The sequence below is a fragment of the Spea bombifrons genome, chromosome 4 (assembly GCF_027358695.1).
Source record: "Spea bombifrons isolate aSpeBom1 chromosome 4, aSpeBom1.2.pri, whole genome shotgun sequence".
NCBI lineage: Eukaryota > Metazoa > Chordata > Amphibia > Anura > Pelobatidae > Spea > Spea bombifrons.
In genome coordinates, this window is record NC_071090.1 from 55,227,054 (window position 1) to 55,245,248 (window position 18,195).

Genomic DNA, 18,195 nt, shown 5'->3' on the forward strand with positions numbered 1-18,195 from the left:
ATATTAACTTGTATGTATGTATGTATGTATATATATATATATATATATGTATATATTTTATAATTTATTTAATAATACAATGCCTTTTACCCTTCAGAAAGTTTTGATACAAGTGCGTGATCGCAAAAATTGTGCAGCGATAACGATTTTACTAGAAACAATAGTTTTCCTTGTTACAAATTTGTAAATTTGTAACTTTCGCTATTTGTTTTAAAGCCGACAACAATGTTATTTTATTGTTTAAAATGGCAAAAAAAAATCTTCAATTCCTTAGAACTGCGAATTAGCTTTTTGGGAGAAAAGAAAACGCAAAAAGGCCAGTTATTTTCACCACTTGTGGGTGACATGGGATCTTTTTTTTTTTTAAAACGAAACGAATTTTTAACTTCTTAATAAAACTTTAACATTTCAAAACGAATTTTCTATTTTAAGAAGGTACGAAGATGTTTCTTCAAAGACTTCTTGTATTTATACAAGGCTTCCAGAATTTAGGGAGCAAGTGCTTGGTGTAACAGGCAGTCTTCAACCAATCTGTACTAATTACCCTTCTTAATTAATGTCTTAACAGTTATTTCAGTGTTTTGGCGAGGAAAACAAAAGGCGTTGTGTATCTTAACACACAATTGGAGCAGATTGTTGAATAACACTTTCCATTCCACTAGGTTCTGGTGCCAGTTTGTGTGTACCTATACCGAAATTTCTGAAATATAAATTATGTTTTTAGAAAATATAAACATATTTAATTTGTTAATGTGGATTTGCTTACTAAAAACTCGAGCAGATACTTTGTTCAAGTCATCAAGTTTGGCCATATATTATTTAGCACAATAATTAATCCATTTATTTCCACGTGCAAGAATAAAACTCCAACGCATACATTTTAGAAGACTCTGTCAATATATCAAATATTCTGAAAAAAAATTAAAAAAAAAAACAAAAACAGGCATTTGGAACAGGACATGCACCACAGAAATATACTCTTAGGGGTATATTTATGTATATATTTACATTAAATAGAATTATTCATTTTTTGTGCAGCATTCCTTACAAATGATACATACCCGAATAAATACGCGTGATATCAATCTTTTCACTTGTTTAAAGCTGTGATAACAGAATCACACACACACCAACGAAAAAGTTCAATAACAAAATGAGTAAGTAGAGTGTAATACTCCATGATTTCTAGGTGCATGCAAAAACTCGGGGTAATGCTAGAATCCCGACAAGGAACCTTGGCAATCCATAGCACCTAAGTTCAAACCTCCCATTCAAAGGTTCTTGTCCACCCAAGGCCCACCAGCCTGGACTATTCCCGTTCATCTGAGGATCGTGGAAAAAGCACCTTCAGTGGTACGAAAGCTCTGTGATGGACACTATGTAGTTCATCAGTAGGTGGCTTTGTGAAGTTCTGCACTCTTGCTTGTGGGGACCTGTTCCCTGGAGTGGAGAAGCAGGTCTTCCTGCTCTGCAGGGCTGGACCCGGGTGGACCTCCACTGCTGCTGCTGCTGCTACTCTCGTGCAACTTTCGCACGTGTTTCTTCAAGTCAAAGTTCCTGCAGAAGCCTTTGCCGCAGGTGGGGCAGGTGAAGGGCTTCTTGTCGTTGTGAGTGTGCATGTGGAAGGTCAGGTTGTAGACCTGATGGAAAGCCTTGTTACAGATATTGCACTTGAATTGCTTCTCCCCGCTGTGAGTGAGCTTGTGGTTCTTGTAGTTACCTGGGGTGGAAAAAAGCACACAAAAGGCAGATTTAGAGAGTGATCATTTTACCAAAAATAAAACATAATTGCTCCTACACACTTTCATCTCTAAGATGGCGAACAGTTTTAACAACATTTAAGACCCTCAAATTGTTAAATACATTGACAATAATGCCCAAATATGGCAATTCTTCTGATCATATATGTCTATATATATACAATAAAGATAATCATGGTAAAAATGACCTTTCTGATGAAAGCCCTTGCCACAGAATTCACAGACAAAAGGCTTGTAGCCGGCGTGGATCCTGGTGTGTGTATTCAGCGTGGAGCTTCTATTGAATGCTTTGCCGCACTGGTTACACTTGTGTGGCTTCTCCTGTGAACACAACAAATTCATTCTCATACATTGTGTAAAAATATCACAAAAATCCCCCTCAAAGAGGTTTATTTCCCAATGAACCAAGACTAGAAACACCTGTCTGTGGAACGTGAGATGACAGATCAGAAATCAATGGTTTCTTTTTTTTTACTTTTGTCGAAACCCATAAATTAAGTAAATGAAGACGAATACATGTTATTTTCTTGCATAGACTTGCATTGTATTATCTGTGTGAATAACCCCCACATACAGGTAGTTGTGGCCCCTGTACCTGAGTATGGATGATCTTGTGCCTGCAGAGAGTGCTTGCTTGTCTGAATCCTTTGCCACAGATTTTGCACACGAATGGCCTGGCTCCTGTGTGAACTGGCATGTGTCTGGTCAGATTATAATGTGCGTTAAATACCTTTAAACACAAGAAATACACCATTTGTGAGCATTATTATTATTAATAATAATAATAATCACATTATTATTGTGACCATCATTAATAATAATCATTTATGAATAATAATAAGAATAAGAATAATAAGAATCATCATCATCATCATTTGTGAACAGTATTATTACTAATCATAATTTGTTAACAATAATAATAATAATCATAATTTGTGAACATGTTCTGACAAAGATGAGCACAGCTGATGAGGCTGTGGAACACCGAGATTCAGGTACTTGCCTTTCCACAAACTTCACAGGTGAAAACTTTGGGTTTGCTGCTGGGAGAAGCGCTGCTGAATTTGGCTGAGCTTTTAAAAGCAGTTTTTTCGGAGAGTGCCTGAGAGCTCTCTTTCATGTAGTGCTGAAACTGTGCTTGGGGAAGGTCTTTGAAAGACACGCCTGAAGGATACTTCTCCACAGATGGGACAACCAGTTTGTTCCTCTCTGCTAGGTAGGATTTGGGAGTCTGATGCAAAGGAGATCCCAGAAAATAAGAAGCAACTGGGTGGATATTGAGGCTCGCAGATGGGTGGCAATGGCCATCTCCTCGGTTAAAATAACACAAAGCTGCCCCCATCGCATGAAACGAAGAGTGGTTGACCACTCGTGGTCTGACCAGCTTGTATTGCTGTAGAGGTAAAGCATCTCGTGGAAGATCTCCTTTCAAAGCGAGGAGTTCATTACAACTGAAGGAGGGCGAGGAATCCGTGTGACTCTTTCTTAGATCAGCACCAGTGAGTCCAATTTTGGGGCAGTGGTCATAAGCAACCGGTACAAAGGGAATCATGCAGGGTATGGACGAAGAACTCAGGTGAAGCGCTTGTTTCTGGTCACCTTTGGGAAGAGAAGCTTGGAGCAAACTTGTTACAGGGAGACATTTTGGCTCTGGAGTCCTTGACATTATTCTTTCAATAGAAAAAGCAAGTGGCTTGGAGCTGCTGATCATGTTGGCTCTGTTGGATAGATGTTCTCTGGTTGATTGACTTGCAAAGATTTTGTTGGTCCTGTGCAGTAGACTATTGTCCATGTCTTGATTGCTCTTGGCTGGTGAATGAGATGTCTTCCTCCCAAGACGACACCTTTTCCTTCCCTTGTCACTGATTTGTAAAGAGTGGGACAGTCATTATCCTCTTCATCATCTTCATCATCATCACATTGGTGCTGAGCAGAACCAGCCCAATGGACAAGTGCCAATCCATTACCGATTACATGGAGCACGAATGGCACCGGGGCAGTCACTGCTTATTGCTACCGGGCCTGCTCAGTGGGAAGTGTTGTGTCAATAACGCAGCAAAGATCTCGCCAATCGTTAACTTCCAAGAGGAGAAGGTAAACTAGATAATTGCTCAATTCGTTTCCAACAGTCAACAGAAAAAGTTTTTTTTTCCTTCCAGTAAGCGACTACTTTTATTGGAGATTAAGTGTCACCCGCCCAGAGAGGGAGGAGGTGTCTCATTCTCTTTGCTCAATCTGTTCAGCAGACTCAAGGGCTGGCACCGATCTGGGATCTTTACTTATGACATCATCCGGAAAATCATTGCACCGGGGCTAAATGAGGAAGACACTATCTATTGGGTTTAAGAACTATATTTATCAAACAAGCCCCAATGGAGTTTTTTTTTTTTAACTCTTGATGTCTATCTCAAGCCTTTGATAAGTGGCCCTGCTGTAGCCATCACTTATCTGTGCTGGAGAGCATGTTCACAGCCAGTGGAATTCGCAACCATTAATGTGTTTCCTTAAACTGCCATACATATGTTATTTCATCAAACAGGATCATTTATGGGATCTGTACTTATCTCAAGGACTTAATGAGTAATTGACACTGAATAGCCCCATCAATTTTATTAATATTATTATTACTATAATTTCCTTGCTAGTAAATTGGTTTCATTGATTGAATAATTGCAGGCTTTTAGGCACTGGCTTTGGCTGCTCCAGTGAAGTGCTGTACTGAGTCTTTGTTAGCTTCATATTAGGAAGGACTCATTGAAAGCCAGACGCTCAGAGATCTCTGTGCTGCAGCTAAGCAGCCCTTTGTTGAGCTGAAGAAGAAGCAGAGAGGGCTCCCTGCAGACTCAGCCAGCCTTCCCTCACCCAGTGCCCAGCTTCCTCTGCCCATTGGGCACACCGGGTAACAATGATCTGTGGGCACCCTTCATCAGGTTTAGGTGTGGGGCAGCTGGGCTATAATAATAATAATAATAATCTAATAGAAGAAGACATTTAGTGGGACATGTTTATTGGAGCACACTGGGGCACACTGGGACCAGGCAGAATAATTAAATAGATGCCATTTATCATTAAATTGGCCAGTTTGGGTATATCTGTAAGAGCAGTGATCGTCGCTCATTTCATGCTGGGCTAGTAGCCCCACAGCTGGGTCAGCCAAGAGGCTGGGAGAAAGGCGATCTGCGGGGAAACTGCAAGCTTCTGCGAAGCCACAGCCATTAACCCCTTGAGTGCCACGATTGTCTAAAGAATGAATAGAATAAATGTTTCTAAACATAAGAAATAAAAGGAGTTGCCTCTCTTTAAAAAAAAAAAAAAGTCTCCTTTCCCCCCCTTTCTCTATTTTTATTTTACTCGCCGCCCAAGAAAAGAAAAGGCTGAATGCAAGAACTGAGCAGCAGATGGATCTTAGTTAATACTTTAATTGGCGTTTTTTAGGAGGATCGGATTCACAATGGCATGCTTCATAGCCCGGATCTTTAGTACCTGTTGGATACCAGGAGATTTCTATTCAAACGTGGGCACAGCGCCAGCGCAAAAATACGGGCAGTGACCTGGCAACAGCGCTAAATAACCCAATACAAATACAACCAAAATACGATTGCGCTGTTCAAAACTCATGATTTAATCATTCGTTAGCGCCGCGCTCAAAATGTAAACTTCAAAATTCAAAACAGGCACTATTTCCGAAACTAAACAATTCGTTTCTTAAGATTTTCGTAAAATCGGGTAGCATTATTTTAATAAACGATCAGCCCACATTTTGCAGTCTTTTTTTCCTCTTATCCGTGAGCCGATGTGCAGTCAAAATGCGAAAGGGAAAAATATTTAGCACCTGCGCGAAGATTAAAAGAGAAAAAAGCACTATTAATGCGAATTTAAATATCCATCAACCTTTTCATTTCATATGTCCAAAAAACTTGCAATGTATCTGTATAATCATTACTAAATCAGTTCGAACTGTGCTGCTTTTTACATATAATTATTAATTATTATTATAATATTATTATTGTAAAAAAATTATAAATGAAATTAATAAATTACCTTTATATTGTAAATGTATTAAAATATTCTATTCACTTTTAGTTCTTGGGTCTGCGAAACCTCGGTAAAATTCCTTTCTGTTAATCCGGTTTAATCTCCTAATCTTGATGCTGCTGGTTTGAATCCGATTTATAAAACAGATCGCGGCCGTTCTCCTGCTCCGTGTGTTCGCGTTCCCTGTAATCTTGCGTGTATTCCCTGCTATTAACGCCGGGAATTCCTGTGGGTCGCTTCGGTTCAGGCGGTTGGGGATGATTAAGTACACGCCATCCCGCTGGCATCATTAAAGCTTGACCTGTATTTAAATATGACGCTGAGTTTAACGACCGAATTATTACCGGCGATCCTTAAAGTTATGGCAAGGAATGAAGTATATTCCCGGCGTAACTGCCATTCATCAAATAGGTTAAACTCAAAAAGAACTCGTACATACATTGGCTATGTGCAGTTCCATCCATTTATCCATTCATTATCTATCTATCTATCTATCTATCTATGTATCTATCTCTCTATCTCTCTATCTATACACCTATACATATTCTATTTATATATATAGATATTGTATATATATATATATATATATATATATATATATATATATATATATATATATATACAATATATATATATATATATATATATATATATAATACATATATATATTGTAATTGAATTCCGTATACAATATATCTATCTATCTATCTATCTATCTATCTATCTATCTATCTATCTATCTATCTATCTATCTATCTATCTATCTATATTGTATACAGAGGGATAGGGATAGGTATATATATACACAGTATATGAATATACCTATCCCTATACCCATCCCTCTGTATACAATATAGATAGATAGATATTTTGTATACGGCATTCAATTACAATATATATATATATATGTATAATATATATATATATATATATATATATATATATGTATAGATAAATAGAATATGTATAGGTGTATAGATAGATGGATAGATAGATAGATGAATGGATAGATAGATGAATGGATATCTATCTATATTGTATACAGAGTGATAGGTATACAATATAGATAGATTGTATACGGCATTCAATTACAATATATACCGGTATGCATGATATATATATATATATATATATATATATATATATATATATATATATAAATACATTTATACAGTATACTATATATATATTACACACACATATTCAATGTGTGCTAGGTATAATAGATATCCACGAGTACTTTGCAGTAAAATCTGCTCACTTTGTTATGTCTCCCTGCATTTAATTCCTCTGTTAATATGTTATCATCTCTTTTTTTCCCGTAAAAAGCATTTTAAGGGCAGGTATCTCGTTGGCCTCAGATTGAGTAAATCACTTGTTTAGCAATCCCAGGGATCCATCCTTCAGCAGCACTACTGTTGTCATGTCTACCAAGAATGAATTTGATTACATTTTTTTTTTAAATTCCAGATATAATAATATTTTCTGGGCTGTTCCCCCCTTCTTTCTATTCCCTCTAGATGTGATCTAGAAATGAATCTCCATGTCTCCCCTTTCATTCCCTACATCTAATGTGCGCAGTCAAGGGGTCCTTTCCAGCAAATGGACAGCACAACCCAAGCGCCGTTTAGTGGTCGGGTTCTTTTAAATTACTGTTCATTTTATCTGTCGATTTACCTATGTCACTTAGTGAAAATACTGCTGAATACTGCTGAACACACACACACAAAAACCATACACACGCCATGATATTCATTTTATATTATATATATATATATTTCTTCTCATTTATCTTGTACCAGCAAAACGATATATATATATATATATATATATATATATATATATATATATATATAATAAAAATTGTACAAAGTATATGTATATATATATATATATATATATATATATATATATATATATATATATACGCTGAACAGTTTTATATATGTATATATATTCTCATCTATCTTGCACCCACAAAGATATATAACTGTCCCCTAAGCGTGTCCGAAGATGAATAGGCAATCCTTCGAACTGGCTATAGATATCATATAAAATTCGTTTGGAATGATTACCCAAACGAATTAAATGCAGCCAGTTCTCCTAGCCCATCTGCCTCATCCACCTAATACCGGTCTGACATGATCTTCCAATCTGATGAAGAGATAAGATAGATCCGTGCAGCAGATGTAATTTTTTAAAGTTTTTGTTATTAGTAGTATTATTGTTTTTGTTATTTTGTTAAACTAGTTGTAGAGCTGTGTGGCAAGTTTATTACATTAGTTTTGAGTATTAACTCAGCTGCAAGCATGGGGGCTCTAGGCATTTGTGTGTACAATGTAAGGTATATATCATCAAATAGCAAGATCATGTTGTTCTCCATAAAATAAGAATTGTAGCATTACGTAGCTACTCCAGCCTTGCCTAATTCTTATGATTTTTTTTTACTGAAATGGTTAAAGCTCTTGGGGGTAAGTCTAGGCAATTTAGGTCTTGAAACCTAAAGTTTTAGAGAAGTACTAGCCAGTATTAAGCCACTAGGACCAAGTAGCTTTCAAAACTGCCCCATGAATAAAGTAATGCTGTATAAATATGTAAAACATGCATTACAGTGTTTGTAGAGCGCAGGCAGATTCTCTAGCGCCATTATAATAGAGGAGAGAGAGACATTAAAATACATTTTATGTTAATAGAGTGAAGTACAGGTGAGCTCCCAAATTCTGCAAAAATCCAGAAAGGCAGGACACATATTTTACACATTTTGCCTACATTTGGACCCATTTCTTATATTATGTTACCAATTTAAAGGATACATTAAATGTAAAAACTAACTTTGGCTTGTATGGGAGCAGTACAAAAAAAAATCAAATTCCAACAAATTGTTCCTAAAACTAAATAGTGTTTACTGAAACACACTGATGGTGTTACTTATAAAAAGTGATTCTGGTGCAGGTGGGGGGAGAAGCTTCTTGTTCAGTAACTCAGAAGCTGGGATCTGGTTCAGATTCTCTCTCCCCGTATGGGGAAAAGTGAACCAGGAGCACATCAGTGTTGTGGACAATTAATGGATTAAAGACACTTTTTGAGTGCCATACTTACCCCCAGTCCACTTTACTCATTAAACCCTTTCTATGCCCCTGCATAGACCAACATATTAACAGAAGTCCCACACAGAGTGTTAGGTTTCCATCAATGAACAAAACTGCCACCATCTGAATGTTGAGTCTAAAGTTTTCTGTGGACTGGTAACAATTAATACTCAAACCAGTTTTCAGATAAGAATTTGACATTTCAGTCATTTCTACATTCTTGGATACAATAACCAACTACTCAAGAAACTACAAACACATAAAAAATGTGAAAGCGAGATGGACTGCTGCCAAGTAATCAATGCTAATAAATACAAGAAAAAAAAAATAGATACAATCTGGTTGGAGGCCCAAGAAATCATTTTAGATTTTGTGTTACCTCCGGTTTTAAAATAATATAATATTATTTAAATATAATTTAGCTACAGTAGGATGATGTTAACTACCCCTTTTATATATGTTTCTTGCTAAGACACAATTCATAGAAACATTATACAAAAAACTCTTAGGCAGCTTGTCTCAGATATGAAAGACAAACTATGAGGTCATCACTGAAATTTTGCCCTTTCTTTTGACGTAACCTTCCATTACCAAGGACCAACCATAGTGTCCTTCTGCTTCAAATATAGCTCAGATGGGGCTGAGTTCAGCTCTTCTCGCAGAGACGTTTCACAGGGGCAACCCTCTATAATTTATTGGGTATTCATTTTCTTGCCAACTCATGCTTTAGTGAATAAACCCCTAGATATCTGAATGATAACAGTTTATAGTAGGGGGAGAGGAGTTTTATAGTCACTGATGGGAGAGATTGCTGAACATTTGAGCTCCCTAGATACTCCCTAGATCCCTAGACATCAATAGATACTGTGAAGGTCCAACCCCAGTGAGCTTCTCCTGCAAGATGGGCTGTGTGGGTCCTAAAATGCATAGATAAATCACTTAGGGAGATCACACACACATTACCTATGCATTATGTAGGGCCAATAAAGCTTTTCATGCAGCTTAATATCACTGGGGTTTGCCCTCATAATGTAAAGTGATATCACTTTAAAGATTCTCCCTTTTATGAATAGACCCCAGGCAGTCACATTTGAGTCATTGTCTGAGCCCATCTTCTAAAAATCACAGTATAAATTATTTAAAATATTTGGAAAAAAAATCTTGTCTGCAAAATACATTTTTCATAAAATGAATACTGTTGTTTCAATATTTCAGCCTGGTTTGCTAAGCTCAAATAAATACTTTCTAAACAAAGAACAGATGGCATGTTTGGGAATTAAAGGAAAGCCAGAACTTTACAAAATGGTCTTACACTTGCCCATGGATTTGTTGGCAGCTATGCAATATATCACGCTGGATGCCTGACTTACACTAGGCAAGATGTGTTATGTTGGAGCATAGCATAAAGTGTAATTAAATTAACAAAATAGGATGAACATGTTTTTTTATTCCCAGTATTGTGTCTCCTATAAGATATAGAAAACATTTCAGGTGACAAATATTTCTTAATGGAGGAAGTACATTACCTAGGTTCTATTTTTCAATACTTCATTTAAACGATTCCAAAATTATATATATATTTATATATATATATATATATATATATATATATATATATATATATATATATATATATATATATATATATATATATATATATATATATATTATATATATATAATTTTGGAATCGTTTAAATGAAGTATTGAAAATACATCTGGGAAAAAAATAAACAATTTTCATGCTATTTTGTAAGTCTAATTACACATAATGCTATGCTCTAACATAACACATCTTGCCTATTGTAAGTAAGGCATCCAGTTTGATATATTGCATAGCTGCCAACAAATTAATGGGATATATATATATATATATATATATATATATACATACTTTTGTTCACCCAAGAGTTTCTTTTGTCTACAGGTTTACAGTTACTAAAGCTGTTTTTAAATGGCTATAAATTCAATTTTGTAGAGAATTTAAAACATGGTAGGAAAATAAGTCAAGGTCAAACACGACATATGGTTTGTCCTTTCACTAATAATAGTGGCTGTAAGTAGAAGTCACCTCTAATTAGAAATGTCAGGTAGGGAATCACAGAGCCTGGGAAAAAGGCTCAATTATTGCAAAAAGTCCTGCAGAGTAATGTCTGGCTATAGGGTTCATAGCTGAGAATGTGTGAATTACTTTAAAGAGATACTTGGTCTCTCAAACACTAGATTTTATCGGTTCAATTAATGAAGATGTTCACTTCTTTCTCTGTTGGAAATTTTGTTGTGTTTTTCTTTCCAGATGGCCAGAGAATTATTGTGTTTAGTATGGGTGTAAAATAATTAAATATACAAATCGTAGAGTGTAGAATTTCAAATTTATATATATATATTTTATTTTTTTATTTTTCTGCTATTCTGTTGGCATTCTGGTATAATTATAATTAATAAATTTGAAAAAAAAGATTAGCTGCTTTCTTTTAATATAAATACTATAATTATATAATGAATGAGATTTTGATTGGCAAAAATGTCATGCAACAAAACCTTCACTATGCACAAATGTTAAACTATGGAAATGTAATACAATAAGGTTTTTTTTTAGCTAGATGTAAGCTTGTTTGAGCAGGGCACTCTTCACCTTTTGTTTCTGTATGTGAAAATTGTTATGATATGCACATGCATTTGTGATGTCCTCTTTGTACAGTGCTGTGGAATATTTTTGTGCTATATCAAACAATAACAATCAAGTGTGCATGGTAAACCGTGTGGCTAATAGGGACATTACGGCACAACGTGTATGGAACTTCAGACCTCTTAAAATGACCTTCAGTGTTGTTTCAATGTACAGTTTGAATAAGGAATAACACTGACATGTATACTGAGGGCATTAAAAGCGCTGTGCCCTGCAATGTGGCCAAAGGAAATCAAATCTCCCATCTTCCTCTGCAGCGATGTAAAAGACTCATTGCCAGTTATTGCAAATGTTTCATTTGCAGTTGTTGAGTCCAAGGGACAATTCCTTTTTTTCATGGCTGACATAGGTTTTACCTTCAAGAAATGTAATTATACTTTAAAAGCTGCATTTTGTGCAGGGATAGGCAAAGTGTGCGTACAAGGACACCAGTGTCTGTGGCACTATTTGTGAAGGTCCAGAGAACATCATTAAATGTCTATCCCTGATTTTGTATTTACTCAAGTTGTGTCATGCCAGGAATAGGTGTCATGATAAGGGTCCTTAATGCAGAGCTGGTATCACCTGATGGGCAAAACACAGCACCAGAACAGCAAGAATATTGTGCAGAAGGACAAGGAAGAATTCAAGGCAGGCTGAGGTGGGGTGCACAAGAGCAGGACTCAACATCAGCCCAAAGGGCTACAAACTGGAAACTGGTGCATGACTCAGGACAAGGCAGTAACAAGGAATAACACCCATAGACTAAAGATAGCTATTGCAAGGGTATGTGCTGCAAGGCAAGTAAGGACAAATATAGATATAAGGGGAAAGATATGCACACCCAGCAATTAAAACTGGGAATGTGTTGCATAGCGCATGCATGCTCTGAATTATATGACACCAGGTGTCACCTGTCGCAGGAGAAGATGATTCCAGGTATCAGCAGCACAACTGGCAAGCTACAACCATGCATGACCTCATCATGTCCCCAGGGTACCTGCCATTAGTACTCCAGCGTGCAGGACCAGAGCACATTGTCCTTGTATTATATTAGTTGGATGATGTTAAACATTTCAATGTGACAAATATATAAAAATAGAAGAAACTGAGAAGAGGCAAATGCTTTTTTTCACAGCACTGTATGTTGCTTAGGCAAACACCATTACATTTATTTAATGTAAAGAAACGTGGACAGTTTTAAAGCACGAATTTCCTCAAATTTATACTACGTATTCATTGGCATAATCTGTAATTAAAACCTATATGTACAATAACTAAGAACTATAGACACGTTTTCAAGTACAGCGCAGAGGGTGCTAATGTTTCTCTGTCTGAATGCAAGGGGCTGACACTAGGCAAATCAGCATTCATAGTGAAATGGTAAATGTTTGTTACAGGCTAAGAGCCATTATAGAAGTGTGAAACGAATACATTAAGGTCATTAGAATGTTATCAACTCATTTTACACATGGATAACTCAAATACATTATAGAGTCAAGCAGGATACTTCCCACCATATTAATAGTTTGCAGGTCTAGTATGCTTTTAATTACCCTTTTTTCATCTGGTGCAAATGTAATGTGTTATAAATGGTGATCTACATTCAAACAGACATGTTAATATATAATATGAACCAATTGCAAATCATTGATATACCATTGTACCATTGTATAATTGTACAGCATATATTTAAGATAAAAATATTTATCTTATTTATATAGCGCCAACAATTTACGCAGCACTTAATACAATACATAAATTCAAGGGGTATGACAAACTGATACATTAGGTGGAGAGAGCCCTGCTCGCAAACTTACAATATTTTAAAGCCTGTATTATCTATGGAGAAGAGTAATTATAAGCATTTATATTTAATACATTTATTCAGTGCGACTAGCAAATGTGTACATGGAAGACATATTAAAAAGTCTTCTGCATACTCACAGACAATAACTAAATTGCTCAACAATTAGGTGGCATGTTCACCTATCCACCAGAGTAGCAAACTTTAGGTGTGCATGTTTTCTAGCATAATGTGTAAATAAACTGTGATAGATACTCATACCTTGTCATCTTGAAATGTCTACAAATTTTAATGTCCTATTTTCATGTTATATGCATATTAGAGCCCTCCGCGGCCTCTACAGAAAGTAGGCAGCATTCGTAGCTGCACTTCTTGCACATACTCAACACCACTCGCAATATGTCAATGGGAGTTCTAGTTTATACTACTGCTTCCTGGTTTCAGTAAAGACAGCCAGGGGAAGAATTAAACGGGACAGAAGTCCCATAACGAAAGAATGCATGCACCAATGTTATATTGGTATATATGGAGCATATTTGCACTCCTTTCTGTTCCAATGCAGTGGTTCTCCTAATCAACCAAATTGATTTGATTTGCTTTGTAGAAACCTAACTTCCATTAAGGTGTCGAGGAGGGCACCATGCACATCTGGACCACATAACGGTGATATGAAAGTCGATATAATTGAATTGCTTTTATGTGGGGGGGGAGCAAAAACCATAACTAAGAAATTATACACAGCCACATATCAGTGGCTCTGTAACTACATATAGCTGCTGTTCAGCAATAGATGAACCATGGTCCCCATGTTGTGCAAAGTTGTGAAACACTCCATAGAGTGGCTTGGCTCCACCCCTTTTCAATTAGTGGCACATTAGCCACTGGCATGGATGGATCTCAGCAGTGCTCAATCCTGAACTCAGCCACTAGGGGATAACTTGATGGGAACCGTTGGAGGTCTACACAGCTGATCTGGCAACACTGCCTGCCAAGAGACAGGCAGCACCTGCTGGGAAAGTAAACGAGCAGAATTCTATTTTTCTTTTACTGAAAAATAAAAAAAGGCATGAATACCCCTTTAAAAAGAAATGGAAGAGGGGAAGAGCCCTCAAAGGGGGAGAATTAAAAAAAAAAAAGATCCAAGGGGTTACAGAATAAATAGAAGCCTGGGTGTAGGAAAGGAAACAGCTTGATTGGGGGATACATGAGTAATCTTGGTTATTTGCTTTATTCTACTGTTTATGGGTGTACGCACAGCAGTAACCTCATAATGCCCAGAGGGGACTGCAGTCCTTCAAGCAAAGGTCTCAAAGAGGTTTCCTCCGCAGGTGGTTTTTAATCTCTCAAATACTGAAGGCCACCGTGCCCAAATGTGAGGAACAAGTAGTTTCAATAAGATATGTAATAACATTCTACATTACTTCTCCTTGGCAGCTGTTAAGATCTAACAACCTAGGATAAGGAAAACAAGCAAGAGTATATTTAAGTGTATACATTTATAAAACTAATTGTATTGATAAATATTTGTGTAATATTTTGTAAATATTCTGAAAAAAACAGAAATAATGACAATTATTCACACCTATGAATGTAGACCTCACGAAGACTTTAAGTATATAAACAATATTAAAAAATGATATTAAAATAATGTTGCATAATATTTAAATGTTAGCTACAGTGAGCCAGTTTACAAATGTCATGGCTATACATCTATAGTACAGAATCCCTGCTTCTTAGACAAATAAATAAAATACAAGTTATTGTAATATTTTTTAAAATTAATTTAATGCCTTTACATCACATGTTGGACAATCCTCTTATACAGTATGCTATACAACTGTGTGAATGGTGAAAGAGTGACCCAGAGCCCAACCAATTTATATTAATATATATATTAAATGAAAAATATTAAACAGAAACTCAAATAGAATAGGGACCCTACTAGGTCAAAACGTAACCTTTCTATGCATGGCTAGAAATATCCATCAAGGAGTTCCCTCCTTTACGGATATTTTTAGGCTGATGCATTAAGTATGAGTTTTACCCTATTAGGGTCCCTATTTGAGTTTAGGCTATTTTGTAGGGGTACTCCCTTGCTGGTCTAAATAGGACTTAAGATTGTGTTTGGAAAGCCAAACAATATCAGCTATTTGTGTGTAATGTAAAACATTTTAATGTTTAAAAATGGTATTTAAGCCATCTTTTTTCCAAATAAATATTTTGAACTTGAAACTTAAAAAGTACAATAAAAAAAATAACTATAGGATTGATGTGTAATTTAAAAATTCAATGAATTTTGCTTGGGTTGAAGCAGCTACTAATTATGCCTGCTTTTAAATCTTGCCTGTAAAAATAAAAAAAAAATAAAAAAATCATGTGGTCAAATCGCTTTTATTCTTTAAGTATGTATCAAATTAAGTGTGAATACCAAATATGAGAAGGAAAAGCTGAGGATTTCACTAGTTAAAGCTGTTGTATGCTCAGCAGTTAGGTGTTTGTTTCTGTAAACTAAATATATACCCTTTTACAAATATTTGTATATACACTGCCATTTGTAAGTTTACTCTATATTAAACATAAGTCAAAGCAGCTGTAAACATGTTATCAAACGTCATCTATCGCCATAAAGAGAAAGAATGTTAAGAACCCACTGCAAACCTGTTTTCATTTGGTTTTGTTGAAGATTAATTATGTATATTATGACAAATATCTGACCTCCCGTACTCAAAATGTGTGGAAGTAAAATCGATGGCAGTAAAAACACTAAACTCTGTACAAAAACGAAATAAAAGTCTAAAAGGATAAAGAAAATGAGGTATTGCTGGAAAAAAAAAAATCTTACAACATTACAATGTTCTGTTTTATGGTTTGACATATCATTGTTTCCAGAGACAGCACTGGAACCTTTAACATTGACGCTATTATAATGGTAAATGGATTTAGAGACACTCTTTATTATGGAAATATATAATGATACATTAACAAAAAGGTATGTGCACGTGACAGAATTTCTATGCATCACATATGTATGTACTGATTATAAATAAAGGTTGACGGCTATAATCATTAAAAATAAATGAACATATTTATAAAATGAACAAAGGCTCCAACATTTGCTAAGTAACAAAAGTGTGGTATCAATCGTTTTCATCGTCGCTGTCTTTCATGGTGATTCCCTGCAGTCCTCCTCTATCTCCATCAGAAACTGTTGCTTCTTCCATTGATAGGCGGCTGTAAAGGGTCTGGTAATTTTTGTTGTTGAGTGTGCTTTCAAGAACACCTTGGAGCCTGAAGTCCCTGTAGGTTTTCTGCAGATAACAAATATTACTACAATTAGTGAATTCAAAATGTAGACCACCATGTGACACTGACTGGCTTGTAAACAAACAATTTAGGATTTAGAGAGTGAAATAAATGAAGATGGCTTACACTTGTCAAAGGTCTGACAATTACCTATAGAAATAGACAGGCCATAGCAAAATATCACTACATAATATAGGTTATTGGAGGATATTTTAAGGTATGTGGGTTATTAATGCAAATGGACAAAAATACAGAAGCACACCCTAAAAAGCATACACGACCTCCTGGTGAACTTTTGCAAAAATGGTGGCACGTCTGGTGAGATTCTCCAATTGAGAAGATGACACTAGAATCTCTGCCATTTTTGCAGACGTTCACTGGGAGGTCACGTCCGTGGGGATGCAGGGGAAAGACTACAAGGAGGAAGAGAAGAAGCAGAGCTACGAGACATGGAATCAGTTAGCGGAGAGGGCAGGGAGACATTCAGAGAGCGCAAGAAGAGAGTTAATGAGTAGGAGTGTGTTAGTGTGAGTGGACGTCTGACACTGAATTTAGTTTCCAAATCTAAAAAGCCCCTCCAATTTTCATCTGAAACAAATAGGCAGGAAATGCAATTCTTGTCCCAAAAACAATGGAACAAAATAAACCGAAAAATTTGTCTTAATTGCTTTTGGTTTATATACAGCTGTTACCTTAGCCCAATTTACTAGACAAACACCCCGATGCCTTGTGTCCATAATGACATTATCTATGACAATCTATGAAGTAGAGTATTTTACTGGCCAAGGACTTCATTAGCATTGACATAACCAACCCAGTGCTGTGTTTAAGATGGGAAATTCGCCCAATTACATGACTGCCTAGAATAGCGACTTCCAGGTGCGGAGATAAAGGAAGTTTACAGGAAGATAATGTTCTATACAGTAAAGCTGTTTATTTGATGCTCAAGACTTCCCCTTCAACCAAATGCCACTATTTGCCTGATCAATATATTACTTGCATTCATTCAAGCCTTGGAATAGACAATATGCTTTATTCACTAAAGAGCTGTCAAAAGATGAATGCAAGGAGAAGAATTTACTCCCCTCACCTGAAACTTGGATCTGTATGAAGACCTGAAATATTTGATTACATTTTAGATAAATATGGTTAGTGTGTTCATATTCTTTGAAAACATTCACATGGCGCACATAGCATGTTTTCTCCTTAAAGTTATAAGAGATGGCGTACAACAAAAAACATTGGGATTTTGTAATATATTACTGTAAAAAAAAAAAAATTCAAATGAATGCGTTTACCTTTAAAATCTTAATGATGGTTTTCAGCTGGTAAACATGAAGCTGAAGGTCTATTCTGTCAGCCAACCACACGCACATGACTTTCACTGACATGCTGTACCATTGCTGAAGAGGATAAAGAGAGAGAATCTGCAGTATTCATTTAACAAACACGGTAATGACTGCTAATGAAACACTCAGAAATGATGGCAGATACGCACTTCAAGCCCGTAATACTATAATTTCCTGATAAGAGA

General features: G+C 36.0%; 2 protein-coding genes across 5 annotated transcripts in view; both read right to left on the reverse strand.

Moving 5' to 3' along the window:
• Positions 1 to 798: 798 nt before the first annotated feature.
• Positions 799 to 3,552, reverse strand: FEZF1 (FEZ family zinc finger 1). Its single transcript, XM_053464440.1, has 4 exons — positions 2,764 to 3,552; positions 2,356 to 2,490; positions 1,949 to 2,081; positions 799 to 1,720 (listed from the first exon to the last, which is right to left on the reverse strand). The coding sequence occupies exons 1-4, from the start codon at positions 3,550 to 3,552 to the stop codon at positions 1,389 to 1,391; spliced, it is 1,389 nt and encodes a 462-aa protein (XP_053320415.1). The 3' UTR covers positions 799 to 1,388.
• Positions 3,553 to 16,292: 12,740 nt separating this feature from the next.
• The window catches only part of CADPS2 (calcium dependent secretion activator 2), a 110,637-nt gene continuing 108,734 nt past the window's right edge, over positions 16,293 to 18,195 (reverse strand). For all 4 annotated transcript variants that reach the window (XM_053461914.1, XM_053461913.1, XM_053461912.1 and 1 more), the window contains 2 exons: positions 17,960 to 18,064; positions 16,293 to 16,666 (listed from right to left, as the gene is read on the reverse strand). In XM_053461914.1, the coding sequence (XP_053317889.1) occupies positions 16,496 to 16,666; positions 17,960 to 18,064 (276 nt within the window). In that variant the 3' untranslated portion in view covers positions 16,293 to 16,495. The remainder of the gene's footprint in view (positions 16,667 to 17,959; positions 18,065 to 18,195) is intronic.